General features: G+C 56.0%; 7 protein-coding genes across 7 annotated transcripts; 5 read left to right on the top strand and 2 right to left on the bottom strand.

The window, feature by feature from the left end:
• Positions 1-2,246: 2,246 nt before the first annotated feature.
• Positions 2,247-5,556, top strand: CCMA1212_010284 (Activator of stress protein; the record flags this gene model as incomplete). Its single annotated transcript, XM_073707336.1, has 5 exons — positions 2,247-2,499; positions 2,705-3,452; positions 3,510-4,139; positions 4,214-4,598; positions 4,660-5,556. The coding sequence occupies 5 exons, from the start codon at positions 2,247-2,249 to the stop codon at positions 5,554-5,556; spliced, it is 2,913 nt and encodes a 970-aa protein (XP_073554153.1).
• Positions 5,557-7,202: 1,646 nt separating this feature from the next.
• On the top strand, positions 7,203-9,064 carry CCMA1212_010283 (putative Xaa-Pro aminopeptidase; the record flags this gene model as incomplete). Its single annotated transcript, XM_073707335.1, has 5 exons — positions 7,203-7,252; positions 7,323-7,375; positions 7,460-7,586; positions 7,677-8,774; positions 8,848-9,064. 5 exons carry the CDS (start codon positions 7,203-7,205, stop codon positions 9,062-9,064), a joined length of 1,545 nt encoding a protein of 514 aa, XP_073554154.1.
• A 523-nt stretch (positions 9,065-9,587) lies between these two features.
• On the bottom strand, positions 9,588-11,055 carry CCMA1212_010282 (Protein EMP47; the record flags this gene model as incomplete). Its single annotated transcript, XM_073707334.1, has 2 exons — positions 9,588-10,839; positions 10,961-11,055. The coding sequence occupies 2 exons, from the start codon at positions 11,053-11,055 to the stop codon at positions 9,588-9,590; spliced, it is 1,347 nt and encodes a 448-aa protein (XP_073554155.1).
• Positions 11,056-11,848: 793 nt separating this feature from the next.
• CCMA1212_010281 (Dolichyl pyrophosphate Glc1Man9GlcNAc2 alpha-1,3-glucosyltransferase) lies at positions 11,849-13,572 on the top strand (the record flags this gene model as incomplete). Its single annotated transcript, XM_073707333.1, has 2 exons — positions 11,849-11,853; positions 12,027-13,572. The coding sequence occupies 2 exons, from the start codon at positions 11,849-11,851 to the stop codon at positions 13,570-13,572; spliced, it is 1,551 nt and encodes a 516-aa protein (XP_073554156.1).
• Positions 13,573-16,396: 2,824 nt separating this feature from the next.
• On the top strand, positions 16,397-19,925 carry CCMA1212_010280 (Imitation switch two complex protein 1; the record flags this gene model as incomplete). The annotated part of the gene is made up of 6 exons (XM_073707332.1): positions 16,397-16,525; positions 16,637-16,695; positions 16,772-16,790; positions 16,903-16,968; positions 17,031-18,730; positions 18,845-19,925. The coding sequence occupies 6 exons, from the start codon at positions 16,397-16,399 to the stop codon at positions 19,923-19,925; spliced, it is 3,054 nt and encodes a 1,017-aa protein (XP_073554157.1).
• An 857-nt stretch (positions 19,926-20,782) lies between these two features.
• CCMA1212_010279 (Glutathione S-transferase 1) lies at positions 20,783-21,809 on the bottom strand (the record flags this gene model as incomplete). The annotated part of the gene is made up of 3 exons (XM_073707331.1): positions 20,783-21,162; positions 21,230-21,669; positions 21,769-21,809. 3 exons carry the CDS (start codon positions 21,807-21,809, stop codon positions 20,783-20,785), a joined length of 861 nt encoding a protein of 286 aa, XP_073554114.1.
• Positions 21,810-22,614: 805 nt separating this feature from the next.
• On the top strand, positions 22,615-25,191 carry CCMA1212_010278 (Pentatricopeptide repeat-containing protein; the record flags this gene model as incomplete). The annotated part of the gene is made up of 1 exon (XM_073707330.1): positions 22,615-25,191. One exon carries the CDS (start codon positions 22,615-22,617, stop codon positions 25,189-25,191), a length of 2,577 nt encoding a protein of 858 aa, XP_073554113.1.
• Between the last annotated feature and the right edge of the window lie 48 nt (positions 25,192-25,239).

Below are 25,239 nucleotides of genomic sequence, written 5' to 3'. Positions count from 1 at the left end.
ATCCGTTGCTTCTGCCTCTTCTTGGTCTCCAGACATTACCATTGCCCGTATTCTTGACTGTAGTCGAGCGGAAAAACTAGGTAAAAGTGAGACAAGTATGCGGAGGAAATGATGTAGATCAATACTAGTAGTAGAGGTAGTTTGCGAGTTCCAGAGTCCCACTGGAGGAAAGATCCATTATAGAATGCATAGTAGAGCTCTATATCTAATGAAGCAGATTATGGATGGGTGATGCCGGCACAATAGACGCATACGCTGCATTCCAGCGAAAATTTGCCAAAGATAACCAAGATAAACACTGACGCCGGCAACGATGATATACGTGGCGCGGCCATCCCGATTGATTTTCTGGATAGATTGTTCAAGAATAGGTATACTGAATTATGCCAGGCCAAATATGGAGTACGTATGGTGAAGTCGAACGCAGACCGAGCGACGGCCGCCTGAATGATGCAGCTGGAATATAGCTTGCAACGACTACGGATTACCTACTCAGGCAATTGCACCAAGGATCTGAGCATGCGTGCCTTTTGGGCATCCCAAGTGGAAAGACCTATAGTAGGACTGGGGGCCATGACACTTGCAACACGTATGCAGATACTAGTTGCAGTGTGATGTTCCATTCTTCATCCAATCTCATCTACTGCTACTACTAGCCTACGGAGTACTGCCTACCTTGGACCGTGTCGAGCTAAAGATTCACCCGCACTGTTGCAGTCAACGGCATTAGACATGCTTCTAGCTTCTTCCCCTTTGACAGCACTACTACTGCCATCCACAATCGAACCCAATTGTCTCGCCCTGCCAGCCAAGCTTTTCAGCCAAGACCTTCAGCTTCAGCGATGAGGAGCTTTTTTGGAGTCCATTTGCCGAGTGGCATTCGAGGCGCTGGAAGCTCCCAGGGATGCCATGTGGGAGTGGAGAGGCTGAATTTGCCATGGACTACCATTACCATCTCATCGCCGCCCATCCATTTTCTAGCAGGTAGAGAACAAGATACTCACACACAGCATCAACACTCGGAGTTCTGCTCAAGTTTCTCAGAGACAAGCAGAGTTAAAAGCGCAAACAATAGAGACGTTCCTCTGTTCTTGGCCCTGCCCATCCGCTTCTCCTTGTCTTCTGGAAAAGCAAACACTTATCCCGGCTTGCTCCCGAATGACGCGGGAGTAATTCTGGCGCCCATGCTCCCAACTGCGCCCACACACACAAAGCACTGTGTCTTCCTTCATAGCCCGATTCGCTTGATCGACCTGGATTTCTCCGACGGATATGCTTGGCACTGTAAATTACTTTTGCTCTCCCATCAAAGCAGACATCAGCCCTTTACCATCACATCTCCAGCATGCTCTTTCTTAATGTTCGCGCACTTCTCTCGAATTCTTGCCTTTGTGCAGCGCACCGTGCGAACTTTCAATGGTGCACTCACCAAGCGGCAGGCCGGGCTGCCTAATGCTAGCCACAGGGCCGCTCCACCCGCTGGCTGACTGATGCAGGCCCAAGTTCAGGTGGGTGTCTTCAGCGGCGGCAAGCCAACTCCGGCACAGTGCGGGGGAGGCTTCTTCTCCCCGGCCAGCCACAGCGCCCTCTCGCGTGCTGCTGCCATGCAGTACTTTCGCCGACAGTACCAGTACCGCCGGCTGCACACAGTGTCAATCACCGCCAGGCAGTACGAAGTACCTCTTCAGCTTGTACAGGAAATGGCGGCCCCAGTCCCAGCCCAGAGGTTTCTGGCTGAAGTTGTAGCGCCCGAACGGCCTCTCCCTTCTTTTATCTGTTTCTTCCCTCGTCCTCGCGCCATAATCTCGACGCCGCTCCCGCCAACCCTCGCCAGCCCGCTCCGGACCAGGGAGAGACTGCGCTGCCCGTCTGATGGCCTAGATTGGCAGACACCGGGGCAATTGGCACGTACGCTGCCACCGACTTTGCATCCCCGGGGTCCTGTCCCGTCTCTCAAAGGCCTCTCTCCCTCCCACACGAGGCATCGAGCCAGAGCCAGCGCCGGAGCGAGAGCGACAGCCTCCAAAGCCCCGCCCGGATCCCAGCCCCGAGTACGACGAGTATGTGAAAGAGACACGAGCCTCTGGGCCGGAAAACCTCAACCTCGCTGCGCTGCATCCTGTCCTAACCCGTCCACGCTGCTGCAGTACATACGAGCCCGCCCTACCTGACGAAAACGTCCCCCAGCTCTGCGACTCAGCCCTGCGACTCGGCCCCCTCCCCCCCCTGCCAAACCGCCAGCGAAAATGTCCGACGACGAGGCCGTGACCATCGGATCGCAGCCCGCCGGCGACTGGTCCATCCACGATGCTGCGTCGCCGGCCGAGAGCGTCAAGTCGGACGCCGAAACCGACGACAAGGCGGGCGACGCCGAATCGGCGCCGTCGCAACCCATCCAGAAACGACGGCGAGTCACCCGCGCCTGCGACGAGTGCCGCCGCAAGAAGATCAAATGTGACGGCAAGCAGCCATGCACGCACTGCTCCGTCTACAGTTATGGTGCGTATCAAGATGGCGACTCTTGGCCTTTTTTTTTGGTGCCCAGACCACCAATGTTGCTCGCTCTCGAATTGATCTTACCGTCCTCTGGCCTATCTCCTCCCTCCTCCTTTCCCCTTCCTCTGTCATGCCGCCTCACATCCCGCCATGACTGGGAACACCATCTTGCTGACCTGATTCTTCTCTCTTTTCTCTCTACATATAGAATGCACATATGATAAGCCGTCAAACAGGAGGAGGAATCCCGCCCCGCAGTACATCGAGGCCCTAGAAAGCCGCCTCCAGCGCGCCGAGACGCTGCTGCGGAAGTTTGTCCCCGATATTGACCTGGCCGACCCAAGCCTTGACCCTGCCATCCAGCAAGAATTTCACAATCGAGAACGAGCGCGTGCCGAGGCTGCCAAGCTGCGAGCCGGCCATGCTTCCGAGCCCGACCCCAACGACACTCAGCTCACGTCCATGATCGACTCCATCGGCCAGCTGGATCTTGACGACAAAGGCGGCTGGGACTTTTACGGCATCTCGTCCGGCGCCGTTTTCCTGCGGCGTATGAAGGAAAACTTCCGTGGCCTGTTGGGCCCCGTCGGCAAGGGACCCTTTCTTCCCCGTCCGGCTGATCGAACGGCGGGCCTTTTGAATCTCGACACGACGCCATCCATTGGCAACTCACCCTTCTCCCCCGCCTCCAACTACCCCGAGCTGCCCCCCAAGGACGTTGCTCGGAAGCTCTGCTACTATTCCCTGAGTTGTGCCACATGTCTTGTCCGCATCGTTCACGTTCCCTCCTTTTACGAAAAATTCGATTACATCTACGGTCGGCAACACGAATCCATGAGCCAGGATGATACCCAGTTTCTCGCTCTCTTCTACGCCGTATTGGCGTTGGGCTGCATGTACAGCAATTTAGACGACAGCTCCGGCGGCGTGACTTATCGACAAGCCATTGACGAAGGGTGAGTCGCTTTGATCGCATTCGAGACCAGGCGTTGTCAACTGACCCATTTCTGCAGACTCAAGTACTACAAGATAGCAAGATCTCTGCTGCGTGATGTGACCGAATGTCGGAGCCTTATTTCCATTCAAACGCTCGTCTTTATAATCCTTTTCCTCCAGTCCACTGCCAATCTCAACACCTGCTATTCATTTGTAGGAATTGCTCTTCGGTCAGCCCTGCGAATAGGCCTTCACCGCCACTTGCAGCACGAACGAATAGGCAACATCGAGCAGCAGGTTCGGCGGCGGGTTTTCTACGTAATACGGCAAATGGACATTTACGTGTCAGCCATGCTGGGCTTTCCCCTGCTGCTAAGCAGTGAAGATGTCGACCAGCAGTACCCTCTCGAGGTGGACGACGAGTTCATCCGGCCTGAAGGCATTATCCAGCCGGCTCCTGGAACCGCTTCGTTCTTCCAAGCATTCAACGCCCACACTCGGCTGATGGAGATCCTGGGCAAAATTACAAAGTACATTTACCCGACAAAGGGCGTTGGGCAAACAGTGTTGAGGGGGAACCAACCTTCGTCGACATATCTCATCAGCTACAGCAAGATCAAGGAGATTGAAACGGACCTGCACAACTGGTTCGAGAGACTTCCCGAGGCATGGCGCCCGAGCCCTGATGGTCCGATTGAAGTGGTTCGGTAAGTTCATCAGTCATACATATCTCTCCCCCCTGGACGTCTTTCAAGCAGTTGGGCTAACATGCATGGGACAGAGTGCGACATTTGCTACGTTTCGCCTACGCGCACGTGCAACTTGTCTTGTACCGGCCCTTTCTGCACTATGTCTCGCCTCGCCTCAGCCAGAATAGCCGGGTTGATGAGCTCTCTTACGCCTGCGCGGCGGCAGCCATTAGCGTGTCCCGCAATATTGTCCATATTGGCCTTGAAATCCGGAAGCAGCGCGTCCTCAGCGGGCCTTACTGGTTCATGCTCTACACCGAGTTCTTCTCGGTGCTCTCGTTGGTGTTTTATGCCATTGAGAATCCGGAGAAGCCTGGATCGGCAGAGGTGCTGGCCGATGCGCGCGCCGGGAGACAGATGATTGCCGATCTGGCCGAGAAGAGCTTGTCTGCCGAGAGGGTCACCAGTACTCTCAAGGTAGGGACTGCCTGACCTTGCACTAACCCGTGTCATCTTCTCACTGACATGTCTGTTGTAGGTTCTATTCGATCAACTCCCAGAGCCATTCGATCAACCTCAGGCTCGTCCTTCGTCTACGACGAAGAAGAGGACGGCACCTGGAGTCAAGATACCAAGCAATAACCCCAACATTCCCGTAGGCATGTCCCTTCGCAGACCAGACGAGTCGATGCGCAGTAGGAGCGGCGGAATGTCATTATACGGGACCTCGCTATCAAGGGGCTCTATGGGCTCCCTGGACAGCAGCCTGGCACAATCATTAGACCCTAGCTTCCCCGAGCCTTCTTTCACAAGCAGCTTGAATGACATGATGCCGATGGACTTGTCATCACGGGCCACGCCCGACTCCACGAGCACGGGCGAGAGCGCGCACCGACATCCGTACCAGCAACATCCCCTCGGTGGGCACCTCGCGCTCAACAACCCGGTGCACAAGCTCGACGCGTTGATGTTTCCCTCGGATGATCCATTCGCGTACCCCAACCAGCCGATGATGGAACTGGGATTCTCGGGCAAGACCGACGTCCCTGCCGTGTCGATGCCCCAGCCAAGCCAGGACTCGGGCTTCTTCTTCCCCGCTTCGCTGGATGATCTGGGAGATCAATTCATGGGGCAACCTCCGCCGTATATGATGCCCCAGCAGCAACAGCAACAGCCGCCGCAGAATCCGATGACGATGAGCATGGGGGCCAACATGTACGACCCCAACGCCATGATGGGGATACACCCGCAACCGCAGCCGCAACAGCCGCAGCCAGCGCCGCAACGACGACCGGGCGGGCTTTCTCTTCGACGAGCAATACGAGGCGAGAGGCACCAGGAGCGGCAGATAGAGCAGATGTTTACTGACCACGGCATGCAGCCTGACTGGGGGAGTTTCTTTGGTTCTGGCAGGGGTGGATTTCAGGGAATGTGAACGACTTGCCACATGATACCCATTTTCCTTTTCCTTTTCTTCTTTGTGTCTTTTGCCGATATGAGAACGGGAAAGCCTTGCGGTTCCACGGGAGGGGAAGGGCGTTAGCTTGTCTTTCTTGTTTCTTTGCCTCTGCCTTCCGGTCTTCCACTTGGGTCTCCTTGGATCACGTGTTCCTTGGACAACGCGGACGGATGAGCGAGGTTACACAGCGCGATTGCATGTTACAAGTGTCCTCGAACTGACGCTCATATCTCGCACATTTTCGACTGATGTATAGATGCCTGGGCTCTCCTTGTTCGTCACCGCTTGCATTCCCCTTTCCTTTTCACTTGCCTCTTCTCCATTTCTCGGTGGCGGCAGGCAAACAGACAGACAACAAACCAGATCTCTACCACAATGTATATGAAATACCTAGGTAGATGAAGGGATCTTCTGTCGATGTATGTACATGATCAAGATGTCGAGGTTCTCACGGTGCAAGACAGCACTGTGTACCTATCACACCAGGGACATGCAAGGAAAATAAACTCATTGAAGTCGGTGCCTCACATTTTGTACTGGCGTATAGCAGGAGATACCATAGGTACCTTGGGAGCTGTTGGAGAATACAAGTACCACGGGCGCGTTCTTCCAGAGCCAGAAGGCTTCCTTATTTCGCGTCAATTGGTGCAGTCTGCTTACAAGTACTTTGTTTCCTCGTGTTGCAGCGCGCCGATCCTTTGGGGTTTCCATTCTTACCTCTAGAGAGGTGTGCTCTCTTTCGCCCGTTCTTATTCTTATGATTACGTATTCGTCTGACGCAGAAAGGTAATCGTGGATCGGCGAGCGGCTGATGGAGCGACCGACGATTTTTTTTTTTTTTTTTTTTTTTTTTACTCTTTGAGCAGTGAGGTAGGCAAGGTAATATTTGGGTGCTTTTAGCTGGGCCGGTTCGGCGCCGAATACAGTGCGGCGTACTGGCGGCGAGGGGGTTGAGCTCTTTTTCTCTGTATTTCTTTTCAATGTTTCTTTGGATGCACCGCAGGGCTATCGCATCGTGTGATGACGCCTTAGAGGTTGCTGGTCTATAATTCGTTATACCCTAGGTACCACTGTGCGGTAAGTCGAGGTAACAGGTAGGACAAAGCTCGCAGGGTGTGAGATTTCTATGCAGTACAGTCAAGACCTACCAATATAGCTTATATATCCAGACATCAATTTTTTGAAAGTGTTTCAATATTCATCTCTTCTTTTACGCGACAAAAGATTCATGTGAGCTGTGGCCCCCGAGATCAGATCAGGGAGAAAATGGCGCTATACCGAAAATAGCCATAGCGCTACTGTAGTATCAATCTCCCTGGATTCCCGGGGTAGAGATTAGATAAGGTGCCGGCTGGGATGACATAGCGGGTGGTTTCCTTTGGTGGCGGAACTGTATCAGGGGATCCAGGCACTATTGCAAGGCACGACTCTGCTGGGACAGTGAGGTTGCCCTTTCATCCATTCCATCCTTATACCCATCGACTGCCTTGCCAAGTCTCATCATACAACCATCATTCACCATCGATACTGGAGCATTTGCAATTCGTCGTTGCTCCATCTCGAAGAAAACGTCTCATAGGCTCGCGCAATCATCACCGCCGCAATTCCATTTCCGCTGCGCCATGGACGACGTCGACTTCAGCTTCATCCTCGACGATGAATTCGACGCAGTGTAAGCGCGCCTCAACCACACCCACCTCGGACTGTATCATTTCTTACAAGCAATGTGCAACGTCATACAGGAACATAGCCAAGAGGGAGGACTATGAGGTCTGGAAGACGCGAAAGTACCCAGGTGAGTGTGAAAGGAGAGACCGAATGCGAGTCTCACATGAGTTGGCTTGACTGACTGGCTGTGCGCGACTCTTCGATTTTTCAGCCAAGGAGCATGCGCGCAAGGTGGCCCAGAAGCTCGGCGTGCCGGATGGCCTCATCTATCTGCCGGGCCAGCCGTCGCAGAACTACGAGGATTCGGACCAGCCGCCGCCGTTGAGACAGCGCAGATAGTACGTCTTGGGTGGCATCTACTACCTGATCCAATACTGCAAGTATCCCCGAGGCGCTCAAGCCTCGTCGCTGACATGAGCCGATGCCAGCTTCTTCTACCTCACGGGCGCCAACTTCCACGACTGCTTCGTCACGTATGAGATCCGCACAGACGTCCTCATCCTCTGGATCCCCTACGTTGAGCCGCGCCAGGTGCTGTGGTTCGGCTCGACGCCCGACACGGCCCGGGCCAAGCAGCTGTACGACGTCGACGAGGTGCGGTACTCGAGCCAGCTGCCCAAGTTCCTCGAGTCGCGCCTCACGTCCACAAACACGCTCTACGTGCTGCACGAGGATCAGGCGCCCGCGGGAGCCCGGCAGACGCGGGCCAAGGTCAACCACTGGATGCTGCAGCCCGCCATGGACCGCGCCCGCTGCATCAAGGACGAGTACGAGATTGCCATGATTCGCCAGGCCAACGACGTCTCCAGCGCGGCCCACCGAAAGGTCGCCCAGATGCTCCTCCGCCTTTCCAACGAGCGCGAGATCGAGGCCATCTTCCAAGCAGTGTGCTGCGCGCGCGGCGCCCGCTCCCAGGCGTACCCCGTCATCGCGGGCTCGGGCGCCAACGCCTCGACGCTACACTACGAGGACAACGACCAGCCCCTGGACGGCAAGGAGCTCGTCGTCGTCGACGCGGGCTGCGAGTGGCGCTGCTACGCCAGCGACATCACCCGCACGCTGCCCATCAAGGGCCGCTTCTCGACCAAGGCGGCGGCCGTGTACAGCCTCGTCCAGACGATGCAGGAGGAGTGCATCCGCGCCATCAGGCCCGGCGTCCAGTTCTACCGGCTGCACCTGCACGCCGCCGCCGTCGGCACCGTCGGCCTGCTCAAGCTGGGCATCCTCAAGGGCGACGTTGCCGAGATTGCCAGGGCCGGCACCATCAGCGCCTTCTTCCCGCACGGGCTGGGCCACCACGTCGGCCTCGAGGTGCACGACGTCCCGGGCAGCCTGCCGCTGATGACGCTCCTGAACCTGGGCCTCGACGGCGGGAAGCGCGAGATGATTACGGCCGAAGCCCTGGCCAAGATGAGCGCTGCTGCGATGGAGCTGGGCGATGATGGGGCGGCGGGTTCGCGGGCCAATTCGATGAGGGAACGGCAGCTCCTGGAGCCCAACATGATTGTCACCGTCGAGCCGGGCATGTAAGTTCTCAGTTTTCAGCATTCCATTCGTCCCGTTGATGCTAGGCTGCTAACGAGTGCATTGCCGGAACAGTTATTTCTGCCGCGAGTACATTGAGGGCTATTTCCTCAACAACCCGACACACGCCAAGTTCATCAACAAGGAAGTTCTCGAGGGATACTACGGCGTTGGGGGGGTCCGCATCGAAGACGACATTCTCGTTACCGAGGACGGATACGAGAACTTGACGTCTGCTCCCAAGGGCCAGGAGATGATTAGCATTATCAACGCCCAAGGGGTCCGCAAGTAAAGTATCTTTCCCCCTTTTGTTTATTCCGTTTCATAAGTTTTATGAAATTGTTTGGGTTGAGGTCATGTCAGATTGTTGATGGGATAGGAAATGGATTATCGTACGAGCAATAATGTTTCTTCTTGGATTCCTGGGCTTCCTTTTTGTCCCTCTTCATTTTCTACTCGTTGTTGACTTTAATATTGACGTAGCAGGCGATGTAATATATATATATATATACAGCATAGCAGACTGTCATATTCCAAAGATTTCGCTCGCCTTGTTCTTTCGTCTTTCCATCCGATTCATGTATGCATGCTATATATATCAAAGGTATATAACTGGAAATAACTGCAAAGTCCCCCCCCCCCAGCCCCCCCCCCCCCCCACCAAAACAAAAAAAAAAAAANNNNAAAAAAAAGGTGAAATACGCGTCGTGCTTTATACAAAAGGGCCACCTCACCCCCCTACCTCTCCAATCGCGACAGCTGTGAACCCGCTTCGCCATCCCCATCTTGCGTCTCTTCAACAATCATGGAAACCTTTACAGGTACTTCTTTGGGGAGTTCGCCTTCCGCCGCTTGTAGAGGACGTACGCCGCCACCAAGACAACTTGCGTGCCGACAATGACGGCAATCAGCCGGCCATGGCCGGGCACGCTCTCGGTGACCCTCTGGGTAAGCGACATGTGGTGCGTCCGCAGGGCGCCGTACACGGCCCTCTCGTTGGCGGCAAGCTTCTGGTGCAGCTCCGAGTTCATGTTGCGCACCTCGTTCTCGAGCGCGACGATGCGCTGTTGGAAGGCGGCCAGCTGGTCGAGCAGGGCCAGCTTCGAGTGCAGCGACGCAAAGAGCTCCTTGACTTCGGCGTGGCGCTGCTCGTCCATCTGGTGGTGGCGCGAGACGGAGCGGAAGACGGACGCCAGCTGGTGGTTGGTGCCCTGGAGGCGGTTGTGCAGGTCCTGGAACTGCGCCTTGGACGTCTGGAAGACGTCGGCGTCCTGGTCGGCGATTTCCTCCCACGAGTCGTCGGACGGCTGGTTCTTGCTGCCGCCGGGCTGTTGCTGCTGTCGCGAGGTGTAGGTGAACTTGCTACCGCCGGAGTTGCCGTTACCGCTATCCCTGCTATCCTTATTCTCGTTGTTGTCGTTGGTCGTGCCGGCCTTGACGTCGTGGCTGGATTGGTCCGACATGACGACCATTTTGAAAATCTCAAACGAATCCGGGCTGTCGGGCGTCGAGGCGCTGATGCCCACATGGTAGCCCGCCGGCAGGCTGACCCGGCTGGTCTCGAAGCACGTCTTGCCGTCGATCTGGACGCGGAAGCTGGTGGCCGTCTGGCGCATCTTGACCTGCGACGGCCGGCCCAGATTGCGGTAGCTGTACTGGCAGTGGCCAAAGGCCAGCTTGTCGACGTTGTGGTGCTGCGAATAGTCCGTCGAGCCGTCGTTGAGGAAGCCGCGCAGCATGCCGCCCTGGCCGCCGTGCGAGTCAATGACCAGCACCAGGCCCTCGAACCGGCCGGCGTTGTAGACGCTCTTTGTGCCCAGGTTCTTGCCGTCGCGCGCCAGCCAGATGTTGAGGTTGCCGCCCGCCCTGTCGGGTCCGCTGGCGCGGAAGTCGACGTCGACGATCCAGTTGGAGTGTATCAGCGGCTGCTCGCTCCAGATGGCGCCTCGCGCATTGCCCGGCGCAACGGGCGTCAGGATGACCTTGCTGGACAGGATCTCGGGCATGCTGGGCTGGCCGGAGATGACGAAGTTGGGGATGTGGCCTGGGTTGTCCGCAGGGCTTATCCTGGAGTCGGGGGGGCCGCAAGAGGAGGGCGCATTAGCTGGCTGCCAGTTTGCGATTGCTTTCTCAGAGCCATTGAGCAGCAAGCTGCCGCAGTGAAAAAAAAAGAGACAAGAAGACTCACCGCCCTGCGTAGCCAAAGCTGAGCTCGCTGATGAGGAACTGAGCTTCGGCGATGGTGGCGCCCAGCAGGGCTGCCAGCGCCGGGGAGAATCGCATGGTGAGGGGAGAAGCTTCTCAGGCGATGTTGTCGATGCAGGGCCCCGATTTCTGCTTCCAAAGGGAGACGCAATGCGAGGTGACGAGATGAACCAAGAAAAAGAAGAGGGGAGGAAAAAAAAAACCGCAACGAAACCAGAGAACAAGAGGAAAAAGGATTGCAACAGCGCAGTACAGCTGCCCGTCTCAAGCCGTCGAGAGAGGGTTGAGAAGACGGAAAAAGAAAGGCAGAGGACACTTTGCACTAGAGGCGCTGAGGTCTAACTTCCAATATGGGGATCTGGAGCAAGGACGGAGTATTATGTACGTGCGTTTTTGGCGAACAGCGCCGCCAAGCCTGTCGGCGTCACAGAACGGAGAAAAGCACAAAGAGAGGCTGAATGATTGGGGGTAAGCAAACGCGCTGGAATAAACAGAGCACACTGTGAATTGGCTGTTTGCCAATGTCAGAGACGACGATATCATTATCTGGCATCAAGATATTGATCCCGCTTTGTACAGTACACACTCGAAGAACGATTCAGCCCACTTACACCGCGTCCCGGCCTGTGGCTAAACCTGGCGGGGAAGGGACTTCTGCAAGGCAGCGCTAGACCAGATGGAGAAGCAAAAAAAGAAAAAGGAATTCCCTAAAGTACCGCGAATTGCTATTGGACAAAGCTTCCAGGTCCAGCCAATTTCAACCTGTCATTTGTTCCCACGAACTTGAAGGTATCGCCATCAAACCGCAACCAACCGTCACGTCGAGCCATCGCGGGACTTGGGTCTTTCCCTCCAATTGCTGCGCGACGCCATGCGGTAGCCATCTCGCATCCTGCAGACACAATGGCAGAGTCCTACCCAACACTGACGCAATGCGCGCTGGTGGCCGCCGCCTTCAAGGTCCTCCTCTTCCCGGCCTAGTAAGTTCAATGCTTCCATGACAACCGTGCTCTGCTTTTAAACAACCAAGATGGCGGGACGAGGCAAAGGCCAGATCGCGACGCTTATGACCAAACGATTGACGCCCGCTGCAGCAAGTCGACCGACTTCGAAGTCCACCGCAACTGGCTGGCCATCACCAACAGCCTCCCCTTGTCCCAGTGGTACTACGAGAAGACGTCGGAATGGACGCTCGACTACCCGCCCTTCTTCGCCTACTTCGAATGGCTGCTCGCCCACGTCGCTCGCCTGGTAGACCCGGCCATGGTGCGCGTGTACAATCTGGGCCACGATAGCTGGGAGACGGTCTACTTCCAGAGGTTCTCCGTCATCGTCACCGAGCTGCTCCTGGTCTACGCCCTGCAGATGTTCGTCGACTCGTCGCCCCTGCAGTCCAAGAGGGCTGCCCAGGTCGCCGCGCTGTCCGTTCTCCTGTCGCCCGGGCTGCTCATCATTGACCACATCCACTTCCAGTACAACGGCTTCATGTACGGCATCCTCGTGGCGTCGCTGGTCTTGGCCCGCTCCAAGTCCACGCTGCTGCAGAGCGGTCTCGTCTTCGGCGCGCTGCTGTGCTTCAAGCACATTTACCTCTATCTGGCGCCGGCCTACTTTGTCTTTCTCCTGAGGGCGTACTGTCTGTCGGCGCGATCGATATTCCGCATCAAGATTCTCAACTGCGTCAAGCTCGGGCTCGGGCTCGGCGGCATCTTTGCGGCTGCCTTTGGGCCCTTTGCGTTGATGGGGCAGATCCCCCAGCTGCTCGGTCGGTTGTTTCCATTCTCCCGCGGGCTGTGCCATGCTTACTGGGCTCCGAATGTCTGGGCCCTCTATTCGTTGGCGGATCGCGTCTTGATTTATTGTGAGTGTGCCGACTGCTGCAGCAGAGATTCCACGGCAAATCAAGGAACCAGCCTTACTAATGTTCTCGTAGTTGCACCGAAGCTAGGTCTGCCTCTCAAGGCCGAGGCCCTGAACAGTGTCACTCGTGGCTTGGTAGGCGACACGGCCTTTGCGGTGCTGCCGGAGGTTACGCCCCGAGTATGTTTCGCCTTGACGCTTCTATTCCAAGTCCTTCCCCTGATCAAGCTGTTCCGGCGGCCGACTTGGGAGAATTTCATAGGGGCCGTGACACTATGCGGGTATGCATCGTTCCTCTTTGGCTGGCACGTCCACGAAAAGGCCATCCTGCTTGTCATCATTCCCTTCAGCCTCATCGCCTTGCGGGATCGACGGCATCTCAGCGCGTTCCGGCCCCTCATCGTCGCGGGCCACGTATCATTGTTCCCGCTGATTTTCACATCCGCCGAGTTCCCCATCAAGACCATCTACACCGTCTTCTGGCTGGTGCTGTTCCTTATATCGCTTGATCGCATGGCGCCAGCGTCCAATCAGCCACGCGTCTTCCTCTTGGATCGGTTTAGCACGCTCTACATTGCAGTGAGCATTCCCCTTATTGCATACACGTCCCTGTTTCACCAGGTGATATTTGGGAAGCGGCTCGAGTTCCTGCCGTTGATGTTTACAAGCTCCTACACTGCGATAGGCGTGGTTGGCAGCTGGGTAGGATACATGGTTGTGTATTATACATGCTAGGCTGGCGGTGTCTGGGGATACGAACAAGCAGAAGAAGAAAAAGAGGGCGAGGGAGAGGAATAGGAAACCAAAGAAAAGTCGCGAAGAAAAGTCGCGAAGAAAAGTGATACCCTGGTAGAGAAAAGATAGAACTCGGCAAAGGCTAAATCTTGTCCGTCTCTCTGATTTCCTCGTCGCCTGAGCCCCCAACAAGGCCGTTTTCCCGCGCCGCCTGAAGTTCGGCATCGAGGAGAGCTTAGTCATCGTGTAGGGTCGGGTAGTGGGGCGCTCCACGTGAGGCGAGGCTGACGATTCCCGTTTGGTGCTGAGCGAGTGGAGCCAGGGTTGATACCGGGGTGTGGCGGCCTCGACAGGGGGGAATGAATGGCAACCAAGACGAGAAAAAAGACACGGTTCGAAGGGGAAGGGCGGGGAAGGGGGGAAACCGCATTGAGAAAGACGGCTTCAGCGCAGGTTCTGCGGGAAACGAGCTGTTCAATTGGCATATAGGGACAAGGCTCTCTCAATTCCTCTTTTCTTTTTCTTTTTCTGATCGGGGGATGCGGATAGCCGGAGGCGGAATGACGTCAGGGCTAGTGCGGATGGTTGCCGGATCTGGAAATCAGGGACATTGAGCGTGTGAACGACGACGAGGAGCCAGCGTGATGGGACATGAGATGGTACGACTATGTATGGAGTAAAAGGCATAGAATCTATATATAGAGGTGTGAGTGCTATGGATATCATATAGTAAAGCATGGTGAAGTCGCATTGCGATTATGGGGCGTACCGCTGCCTGGATTTCATACGAACCATCCAGACGGAGTTTCTATGAATCCCTCCCCTTATCAAGAGCAAGATGTGCAATTCTCTTGGCCAAACATGGAGCTAATCTTTTCTCTCTTCATTTCCGATTCTTTCCTTCGAGCACTCTATGGGAAGAAGGGCCAACAGAGGTCGCTCGAGGCCACCGATCCGCGTTGTTGCACGTACGTATGCATAGATCAGCGAAAGACATACGAACCCATTGATTTTGAGGACATATTAAATTCTCCGGCGCTCAGAGATCAAAACGAGCCCGAAAAAACCTGTGCTGCGGTGGTGCGGAGGACGGTTGTGCACGTGAAGAAGAGAGGCATGGTAGGTAGGTAATTGAGGATGGATACGTTTTTTGCACATTTTCTGTTTCTGTCATGTCTCAGACTTTGACTTGGTCTTCACAACTGTTGTTCACTGGAGAAAGATCGGGCGAAGATACGAGGCTGTTTTCATGACTTGGAAACGGAGAGGACAGACGGGGAGGAAAGGGGACGGTAAGTCGACGAAGAGAGAGTGATGAGATGGACGGGAGAGGAGCCGGACCGGGGGGGCTGCGTGCGTCTTGTCTCGGGTGTGGCAGGGAACAAAGGGATTGCTGGGCGCGGGGGTACTGGGAGGGTACATTTGACGAATGTGGAGTGTTTGCTTGTAACGGGGCTCTACGGATGTAAGCGGGTGGTGATGCCGGCGCGTAGGGGCATGAGGGCAGAGGCGGGCGTGTTTCCTTGTTTCTTTGTTCTTTTTGGGCGATGGGTGATGGCAAATTGGTAGCAAGTTGATTGATTCTCTCTACTTACCATGGTAGACTGAGCGGCTCTATAGATAGTTGATATCTAATGGGGAGGATTCAATATCTCGTGATATGTCCGAAGCACCAACTCACCTGAGCTTTCAGTCCAGTTCAAAACTCATATGCTCTTTAATACGCTCCGAGTTGCTCATCTGCAGATGTAAGGCGCTCGGCCGTGCAGATTTTGAATCTATCAACTCGTTCAATCATCGTATCATCTGGCCAGTTCCCTTCTTTGAACCCATATCCCATCATCCAGCCAGTTGCCGAACCCTGTTTGATGCATAAAACACCCGACCCAATCCTCGGCCATCCTCCTGTACCCGCAAGGTACCTCCCATCCCGCCCTCCTCTGTCGGCGCTTCCACGGTACCGGCCGAGTACAACGTCCCTCAGGCGCCCCCAAGCAGCCCGTACTTGGTTGGTACCTCGCCCGCTAGGAGCTGGCGCTGTTGACGGTCTCCACGGCGGGACGCCTTTCCCCCAAAAGCGAATCTGCTAAGTACTGCTAAGTTCCGTGGCAGCTCTCCTTCTCCCGCGCAATTCTATTTTTTTTTCCCTCCCCTTCCACGCCTCCGTTGCACGTTCGCTCGCCCTCAGTCGCGTCTCGTCGAGTTTTGACGCAGCTTCAACCACCGCCTCCGGATCCAGGAAATGCCCGCCAAGCGTCCCTGCGAGCTGCCCGGACCGCGTCTGCTGTAAATCCTGCGCCTGCAGCCCGCGCAGCCTCGTGTAAGTGCGGCAATCAGCATCGCACCCTGTCGAGACCGCCGGCCCCGAAATCTGCCAGCATCCACCACCTCCTCACCAGCCACCGCGAACTTTTTTCTGGCCCTCCTCCTCTTCCAACCATTTCAGCCCTCTCAGCCTCGCCCGCGTCTTGGACAGCCGCACCGCAGCGCTGGCCAGACGCAGATGCACGATCCCCGAACCGCGATCCGCGAACCTCGAATCTTCCGTCTTCCGGCCTCAGCCTCTCTTCGCCTCGCCCGCGCCTCGTTACTTGCGCCTAGCCCGGATGCCTGTGCTGCCGAAGCAATCGCTTAGATAAACGCGCCAAGCTTCCGAATTGCTCCCATTTCTCTGCTCCTCCCAGATTCGCGTTGGCGGTGGATTCTTGATATCGTTTTCCCTCCTCCTCCTCCTCCTCTTCTTTGTTCAAACCACCAGCCTCTCCTCCATTTGAGTCTGCTTCGTATAGCCATCTCGAAACGCGACGCAACTCGCAGACATGGTATGCTGTTACCGCCTGGCCGCCCAAGTCTGCCCCAGCTGACTTATACGCTCTACTACAAACAGGTGCTCTTCAAGCGGAAACCGGTGCAGTTTCTGCCCCCGGCCGAGGTTGAGGATGATGACACTGAGGTATGCTGAGCCATGTCTGAATCACTGATTGGGAGGGCGTTTGCTTCCGACAGTAAAGAGAGGGGAAAAAAACGGAGAGATAGGGCTGACTTGCTGGGGTCGTCACTTTAGGTCTGGCACATACCTCAAACTGGCGAGATTTTTGTTTCATACGAAGACTACTTGAACCGGTGAGTTGCCCGTTCATCTTTCTTTTCATAACTCGCTGTTACGCGCCACATTGCTGACGGCTTCATTCACGTGTAGCATGGATTTCTATAAGCAGGTAACCAACCTCAAGCCTTCCCAGCCCCCTTCGCTTTTCCACCATTACCGCGCCGCGTAGGAGCCGGCGATGCAACGAAGCAGGCACTTACTGACGTCGGCATGCTCTATAGCGTCGGTTTAATGATGAAATTACAGGCCATTCGGGTCTCACTTTCTTTGAGGCTTACACTAGCGAGGTTGGTTTTGCTCCGCTCCAGCATTCGTTTGGACATGTCTGGCTCACACTCATGGTCCACAGCGTGCTGGTGGTCAAGAAGTAGAGGCCGCCTTTCCCGAGGCGCTCAAGGGTCCCATCCTGCGCAAAGTCCAGTTCCAAACGATTTCCCGTCTCGATAATCTCGTCGACATGGTGTTCGATGAGTTCAAAGCCGACTTTTATCCTGGGGAGGATGTTTTTGTCACGTTGGACGAGTTCAACAACGAGAGACGGGCTTGTCTCGTGCGAGAGAAGACGACCTTTGGCGCTAGGATCCTGCCGGATGGCTCAAGTTCTCTCCCGACCAGCCGTTATCTAGTTGTCCTCGGTGGCGGCTCCGGCCAGGAGCAGATCGTTACCGGCGACAATCTGAGCCGTGAGCGCGGCGCCTTCACCAAGTCCATGCTTCGGTCTTTTCTGAAAAGAACTGTCCATCGAGAGGCCTGGAACGGGGCCCCGTGGCTCGTCAAGCATGACTACGCCAAGCAATATCACATTGACACCAGGATACCCCCACACCTTCGACACGACACCAAGATTCAGGAGCGCAAGCAGCTTCTGGCCCAGAAGCGTGAGCGTAGCTTGATACAAGACGCGAATGGACACAGCCCGACAGCGCAGACCGGCCCTGTACGACTACCCGAACTCAAACCCGCTCCCAAGAGTCACAAGGGAAAGCAGACCCCCGGCAGCGCGGCCAAGGGCCTCAAGTGGCCCACAGACATGGCACCCGACGGCATCAACGGCGCTGGCTATCCGCGATACGACGACGAACGAGCTGCTTTACCACGTGAGCCGACTCCTCCGCCTCCGCCCCCACCACCGAAATACCCCATCGAAGACCTGCAACTGGAGCCCCGGGAGGGCAACGTGCGACCCAAACTCAAGTTCATGTGCAAGGATCCTCCTGTTCATCAGGAGATCGAAGACGACATCCATCGCCAGATCGACATGGAGACCGTGGGGCCTCTCCTCGAAACGTGGGACACGCTCAACGTTTACTGCGAAATCTTCAAACTCGATTCCTTCACCTTTGACGACTATGTTGAAGCCATGTTGGTCGCTTCGAGCAGTACCCCGGTTCAGCTCTTTGACGAGATCCATTGCTCAGTGTTGAAGATCCTGGTCGACTCTGAAGCCGACGGAGGCAAGGTGCGGATCACCCTGCCAGAGGTAGAAGAAGACGACAGCGATAAGGAGGACGACAACGAAGACGAGCAGGGTGAGGGCAGCCGACAGCAGAGCGCCGAGGTCGACGATATCCCCGTCGCCAGGGCTACGCGCAGCAGTTTGGCAAAGCTCGAAGCGGAGAGACTGGCAGCTGAAGCGGCAGCAGCCGAGGAGGAAAGTCTCCGTGCAGAGCTGGAGACGAAGAATCGCGCCGAAGAACTCATGAAAGAGTTCGACTGGATCGAGCACCTCCGGCAGCGGAACTTTCAGAAGGGAGGCTGGCAGAGGATCCTGGTCGGCCTACTGCATCAGCTTTCAAAGAAGGAGCGCCTACAGCACGCATGCGAGGAGCTTCTGCAGCAGCTGGTGCCTGCGGAGATGGTGCCCTCCCCTGAGAATGTGCAGCAGCAATACGACAAGCTGGACATCAACTACCGCGTTAAGGCGCTGCAGATCATCTGCATGCTGACGATGGAGACAAAAGCTGTTAGAGGTTACATGGAGGACTGCAGCGAAACCATGACCAAGTATCGCAAAGACAAGATTGAGTGGCAGCGACAGCGGAAACAGGCGTAAGTTGATTTTCCCTTTCCCTGCTATTTTTCCCCTTCCCCTTTTGATTTTCTTAATCTTCAATTCATCCTTTCGCGACCCTCAAGATCATGTCGCTGACCTTCTCCTCTTAGTATTGAGGAGCTCCGGCAACTCAATGAACAACGCAAGCTGTTGATGCCGGAAAACGAACCGGCAGAGGAGGCCAACGGTACTCCTGTCAAGGAGGAAATAGACGTCAAAATGGTCGACGCCGACGAATCAACTGTGAGCAGAGATGAGGAAATCGAGGACAGTCAAGATGAGAACTCTAGAAAAAAGCGTCGAAGCCGTGTCTTGACGGACAAGAAGAAGAAGCATGAGGAAGAGGAGAAGCTCAAAAAGGCCAAAGAAAAGGCGCTGGAAAAGACCAAGCCACAACAGTCGAAACAGTACATCAAGCTCCTCAAGGATATCCAGAAGAAGGAGGAATTGATCAAGAAGTGCGAAGAAGAAGTCGCCATTATCGACAACGATCTTCGGGAAGCCGACTGTCCGAGAACCCGCGTCCTCGGAAAAGACAGGTTCTGGAACCGTTACTATTGGTTTGAGCGGAATGGCATGCCGTATGCTGGATTGCCCGACAGTTCCACGGCGCACGCCGCATATGCCAACGGCTGCATCTGGGTGCAGGGCCCCGACGACTTGGAGCGAGAAGGATACATCGATCTCCCGGCGGACCTTCAGAACGAGTACAAGACTAAATTCAACATGACTGTCCCCGAGCGCAAGGCGATGGAAGAGGGCGAAACCAGCGTCTTCAGTGCCAGACAATGGGGCTACATTTCGGAGCCCGATGACCTGGACCGACTCATTAGATGGCTAGACCCTCGAGGTTTCAACGAGCTCAAGCTACGAAAGGAGCTGGTCACCTACCGTGACCGGATAGCCAAGCATATGGAGAACCGGAAGAAGTATCTCGCAAGCAACGATGCTGATGGTGACGAAGGCGACAAGAAGGAGGAGCCGAAACGCGTCAGCTCGAGGATCCGAGAGAAGACGCCTGATCCCCCGAGCTACCGCTGCCAGCAATGGGAGAATACAATGGCTTTGGAAGACCTGGGCCACCTACACGGCGATCCACCACCGCCGCCACGACCCAAGAAGCAAGCAAAGAAGCGGGAAGCCGTGGTCGAGGCCGCACCGAGACCTGCGACGAAGACGCGTCGCAAGTAACTGAAGGATCTGGAAGACTTCGCCTTGCTATGTTGGGGCTCAACCTGCTGCCTCGTCTGGGGCCGAGGCCTCACAGCCACCGCTCGTCTACGCGAGCTTTCCAGGGTGCTTCAAGATCCTGTCGGGACTTGTGAGCAGCAAGTTGCAAACAAGTCTTCTCCGCTTTATTACGGCGTACTGTCGTCGAGTATGACGCATCATGACGATTGATGAGATGGGCCCGTGTTAGAATTAGCCTGGAGTTGGGAAGCCAACGCATGGAAGGGGGTGCTGTTGTTTTCTGTTTTGTGTACTACAAGTCCAATTTTCCATTTCTTTCGCCTTTGTACCTAGGTTGCAGCACCCTGCGTGGAGAAGTGACTGCCTACATATAAGTTGCTACAGAGTCTGGTGTTGGTTACTCGGAAACGGTCGATTGTCATTTTGGGGGGTTGGGGGCATGGCATGGACAGAGCTTCTGTTTGAGCAATCAGGGCTCCGTTTTTTTATTCCCCCCTCTTTCCAAAGCCCCTGCTGGATGAGGTTGGTGAACTATAAAGCAAGGTATGAGATTGGTGTAGGTGCCGAGTTTTGGGCCTCATTGCCTACATTCGTGGAAGCGTGGATTTGAAATTCAGCCAGGCATGCAAAGGAATCCATATAAGCGCGTATAGCATAACTGGCGTAGAACGAGTAGTGTATCTAAGTCTGATCTGACCCTCCCTTGTGTCGTCCGTGATATCTGCATTAACTTCGAGATTCATCAGGGGTATAGTCCGCTCTATCACCTGAAACGAAACGTCTACAAGCGCAAAGAGGGAAGAAGAAGCAGAAGAAGACAAAAGAAGAAGGGCAAAGGAAAAGAGAAAAGAGACTGATTACATCTTGGCCGGCGCCGCCTCGCTTGCGCTCCCTTCCAGCCTCCTGATGGTCTCGGTGCTCTTCTTGTAGCCGTCCTCGCTCTCGAGCAGGTCAACGTACTCGCGCACGCGGGGGAACTCGGCCTTCCAGGAGCCGCCCTGCCACTCGCCCATGGAGTCGAGGCTGCCGCGGGCCTCGAAGAGCGGGAAGCTGAGGATGATGTCGGCGGGCGTCAGGTGGTCGCAGCAGATGTAGCGGCCGCCCGAGGTGCGCAGCTGCTGGTCGAGGAAGCGGATGTGGCGGTGGATGTTGGGGAAGATGTAGCTCGAGAGGATGCGGTTGGCGACGGCGGAGGTGATGGGGCGGATGAAGAAGGGGACCGGGGGCTGCTTGAGCCCTTGTGTGAACGACGACATGTTAGCATATGACGAGCATTCTCAAGTCAAGGTTATATCAAAACGCACTTCCAATCACCAGGCTGAGGACCAAGTACGGCATCAGGCTGCCCTCGCTGTAGTGCAAAAAGTACTGGTTGCGCAGCCAGGCCTCGGTCTCGCCGCCAAGCTTGCCCTCCATGCCGGGCTTCCACTTCTGCGGCACCAGGCGGCGGCCCTCGGGGAAGTGCTCGCAGAGGTACTGCGCCATGTGGCCGCTCTCGGCGAGGACAATGGGCGGCTGCTGCTGCTGGCCATCGCTGCTGCTGCTGCTGCTGGTGCTGGGGGGAGGAGGCGTGATGACGACGACGGGGGATTTGCCGAGGGGGTGGACTTGCTCGAGCTCCGGGGGCGCGAGGAACTGCTCGGTGCGGTGGTAGATTTTGATGTCGAACTTGACCTTGAGCTCTTCGAGGAGCCAGAGGAGGCTCTGGGAGCGGGAGCGGTTGAGCCTAAGAGAGACGGGAATGCTGTTAGTTCCAGCTTGGCCGTTTGGGGATTATTGGAGCTGCGGCTGCTGAGAGGATACAGCAGTTGAAAGCATTCATTGCAGATAGCCTTTGACGTACCAGTGCAGGGTCACTTGAGGTTGTTGCTCGTCAGAAGCCATGGTGCTGGATTTACGGTCACGTCTGGTTTGCGTGGTGAAACGCAACGCTCGCTGAAGCGGTGCGGTCACCCTTGTTATATACAGAGGTCTAAGCGACGTCATACTCACGAAAGAGAGACAGAGAGGAGTTGGTTGATACTTCAGAGGCGCAAGAATCGGCCCAACAGAAAACGTCATGAGGAGATGCCTCGGCAGATTTGCAATTAGAATCTAATTAAAGATCTTATTTTCATCAGACCCGCGGCCGGGAGCAGTTCGTGGTGGTAATTTCTATCTAGAATTCTAGCAAATCGGCCAGATTCAGGACCAGGTCCCGGAGCTGCCTGTTTAGTGCCGGCCCAGGTTGTCATTTTTGGCAAATGGCATGTCCTGGTTTTCTCCGTGCCTCGGGACGGACGGGCTCGGACGTGCCGTGCGAATTGTCAGCATCACGGAGTTTTGGTCTGTGCTGTTGGGCGGCGCGAGTCGCATCTGCTCTTTTCCGGATTTCAGGAGATCCGGATATACAGGACCTCAGCTGATGATGTGTCCAAGTTTATCCTGATCTATTACCTTGTAGGTTAGTAAACTGCTGCATGAGGCAACCTGAGGTCTTCAAGTACCTACAAGCCGCGACAGAGCGTGCGCCACATCAATCGTCAGAATGCAGTCGTATGATTGGCTGCGCATCGGTCAAGCCACGCCCATCGAAAATGTTGCGCCACACCACTCAAACTCAACCTTTCAGCGACATTTCTTCATTGCTCTCAAACTTATCCATCAACCTCTTCATTTAAGGGCCCCCTGAGCCATTGAGCTCTGCGCCATGCACGCACCAAGGACCATCTGCTCAAGATGTGCCTCGCAGATTCGCTCAGTCCAGACTCGCTCCTTAGGCGGTGCGGCCTTGTTTGCGTCTCTGAGTGATGCAAATGCACCCGCGAATGCATCATCAACTGCCACCCCAAACATAACCCCGGACACTCACCAGAGGACCGAAGAAGCGGCAAAGCGACAGCCTCACAGCAATGCTTGGGGGCCTTCAAAAAGAAGCCCTCGGAGGAACATCTACAGGCCGTCCGGCTTCTCGAGGAACAAGCCGCTCCGGTCCTCGGAGGACTCCGCCATTGCCCTCTTCAAGGATGTCGTCAGTCCGCAAGCCAAGACAGCCACATCACAGACGTCCTCTCCCCTCGGCGAGTTGGAGATTGCGGCCAAGATTAAGGATCTGTCCGTCAAAGCGGTGGACGCCGTGAAAAAGCTCCAGATTTTTCGCCAGACAATCTGGCCGCACCTCGAGCAGTTCCGCGGCCTGATGCCCAAGCATCTGTCCATGATCTCGACTCAATTTCTCGAGAGGACGTGCGACGAGATTGCCGAGCATGGAATCACTGGCCACGGCATCGAGTTGTCCCGGCTTTACAGTGGCCTTGGAAGGCCCGATCTCGGCTTCAGGAACAAGCTCGTCCTCAACGTCTGCCACGCACTCATCTTTGAAAGACGAGACTCGGCGGGTCGCGCCGCCCTCATGGACGAACTCACCGGCCTGTGGAAACACATCTCACAACTTCACCGCCCGAGCCAAGAGCGTGCGTCGCTGAAGTTTTCCTTTCCCTCGTCACGAGATGTCCGGCAAGACATTGCAGAGAGTAAAGCGACCAATATTCACCTTGACTCCACGACGAGGGCTCTAGCTGCTCTCTTCCTGCAGTTTGAACCAGGCGACGCTCGCGAAATCATACCGGGACTCTTGACCACCATTGCCGTCCTCTCCGACCCCCGGTTCATCAGAACGGGCACGTACGCCAGCATGGGACCGTTATTGAACCTGGTGGCCGTGGCCCTCGACGGCAACAGAGACGCTGCGACCGAGACTTACGTCTCGAGAATGTTTGACGACCATGCTCGATTTCCCTCGGCAAAAATGTCCAACGTCAAATCCTATGTGCTGCAGCAGTGGCCACAAGCCATCGAAATGCTGCACCAGGAAAACCCTCCCTGGCGTTCAGGTTCCTCGTCCAGTCTCATAGCTCTGCACAGCCAGCTTCGATCGGCATACATGGCCCGTGATCTTGCCTCCATGTCCTCCATCTGGCTTGAGTTTAAAAAGCTGCTGGAGAATAAGCCGCGGCTTGCTGATGAGCTGCGCAGAAATGCCGAGTTCTTGGACTTTTGGGTCTTTGTTTGGTGCGCGTGCCGCCGCCACAGGCATCTGCAGGAGACGTTTGAGTTCATGCAGCAGCTGCAGATACACCCGACTCTCAAGACGTACACGGGCATGATGCACGGGTGGAAGTTGAGCAAGGATACGGACCGTATCGAAGCCCTTTGGCAGAAGCTGGCGGGCTCTGGCCAGAAACTCGACTCCCACATCTGGACCGAACGCATCTCCAGCCTGATCGAGGCCGGCAAGCCCCAAGCCGGCGTCGAGGCACTCGCAGAGATGCTCGCCCTGTGGAAGCAGGCTGTGCAGAGGAACGCCCCCCACACGGCCGTGCAGCCCACGATCGAGTCGGTCAACGCCGCCTTCAAGGGCCTCATCCAAGTCGACCGCAAGGCCGCCTTTGAAGTGCTCAAGTGGGCGGGCCGCGAGCAGATTGAGCCCAACGTGCGGACGTACAACATACTGATCCGCCAGAGCTTCCGGGACGACTCCCCCGACGATGTGCAGACGCTGCTCAAGGTCATGTCTCAGCACGGCATCGACCCGGATCCGGCCACCTTCACCATCATCCTGGAAGAGGTAATTGGCAGGATGGGCGCGGCGTCGGCAGCCGACCAGGTCGAGGCCGTCCACTCCGTCTTCCAGGACATCCAGCGCGCCGGGCTGCGGCCCAACCAGGAGACGTACGGCAAGATGCTCTACGCCGTGTCGTCGCTGGCCAACGGCACCGACGAGGCCGTAGCGGCCGTGCTCACGCACATGCGCGACAACGGCTTAGAGGTGACCCCCCACATGGTCACCATTCTAATTGAGCGGGCTGTGAGCCGCGATACTCCCGACATGAAGGCCATCGACACCCTGCTTGCCGAGCACGGCTTCTCCCGCGTCAGCGACGGAGACCAGACGCTCTGGGAGCGCGTCATGAGCGCCAACGCCGTCACGGGCAACACGGACCGCGCAATGGCCATCTTCCACGATTTACACAAGGCCGGGCGACCCGTGACTTCGCTGCCATGCCTGGCGGATCTGCTGTGGGCGCTGCTGGCGGGCGACAAGCGCGAGGAGGCGCGGCATGTCGTCGACGTAGTGTTGGACTACAAGGCTGGCGACGGCGACTGGGACGGCGACTCCAAGGATGAGCGGTACTGGAGGCACCGCTTCTGGTTCCTGGCCGAGGAGAGGGGACTGCTCGAGGGGAGGGAGTTGCCGGATGTGTTGCGTGCAAACCTGCGAGTCTAAGTGCCCGCCCGGTTTTGGATATACAATCGATTCATAGATTGGAGCTCG

The sequence above is a fragment of the Trichoderma ghanense genome (genome assembly GCF_004382785.1).
Source record: "Trichoderma ghanense strain CCMA-1212 chromosome Unknown scaffold_24, whole genome shotgun sequence".
NCBI classification, from domain to species: Eukaryota; Fungi; Ascomycota; class Sordariomycetes; order Hypocreales; family Hypocreaceae; genus Trichoderma; species Trichoderma ghanense.
The sequence above is the reverse complement of the archived record's forward strand: the minus strand, read 5'-3'. Positions and strand labels throughout refer to the sequence as shown.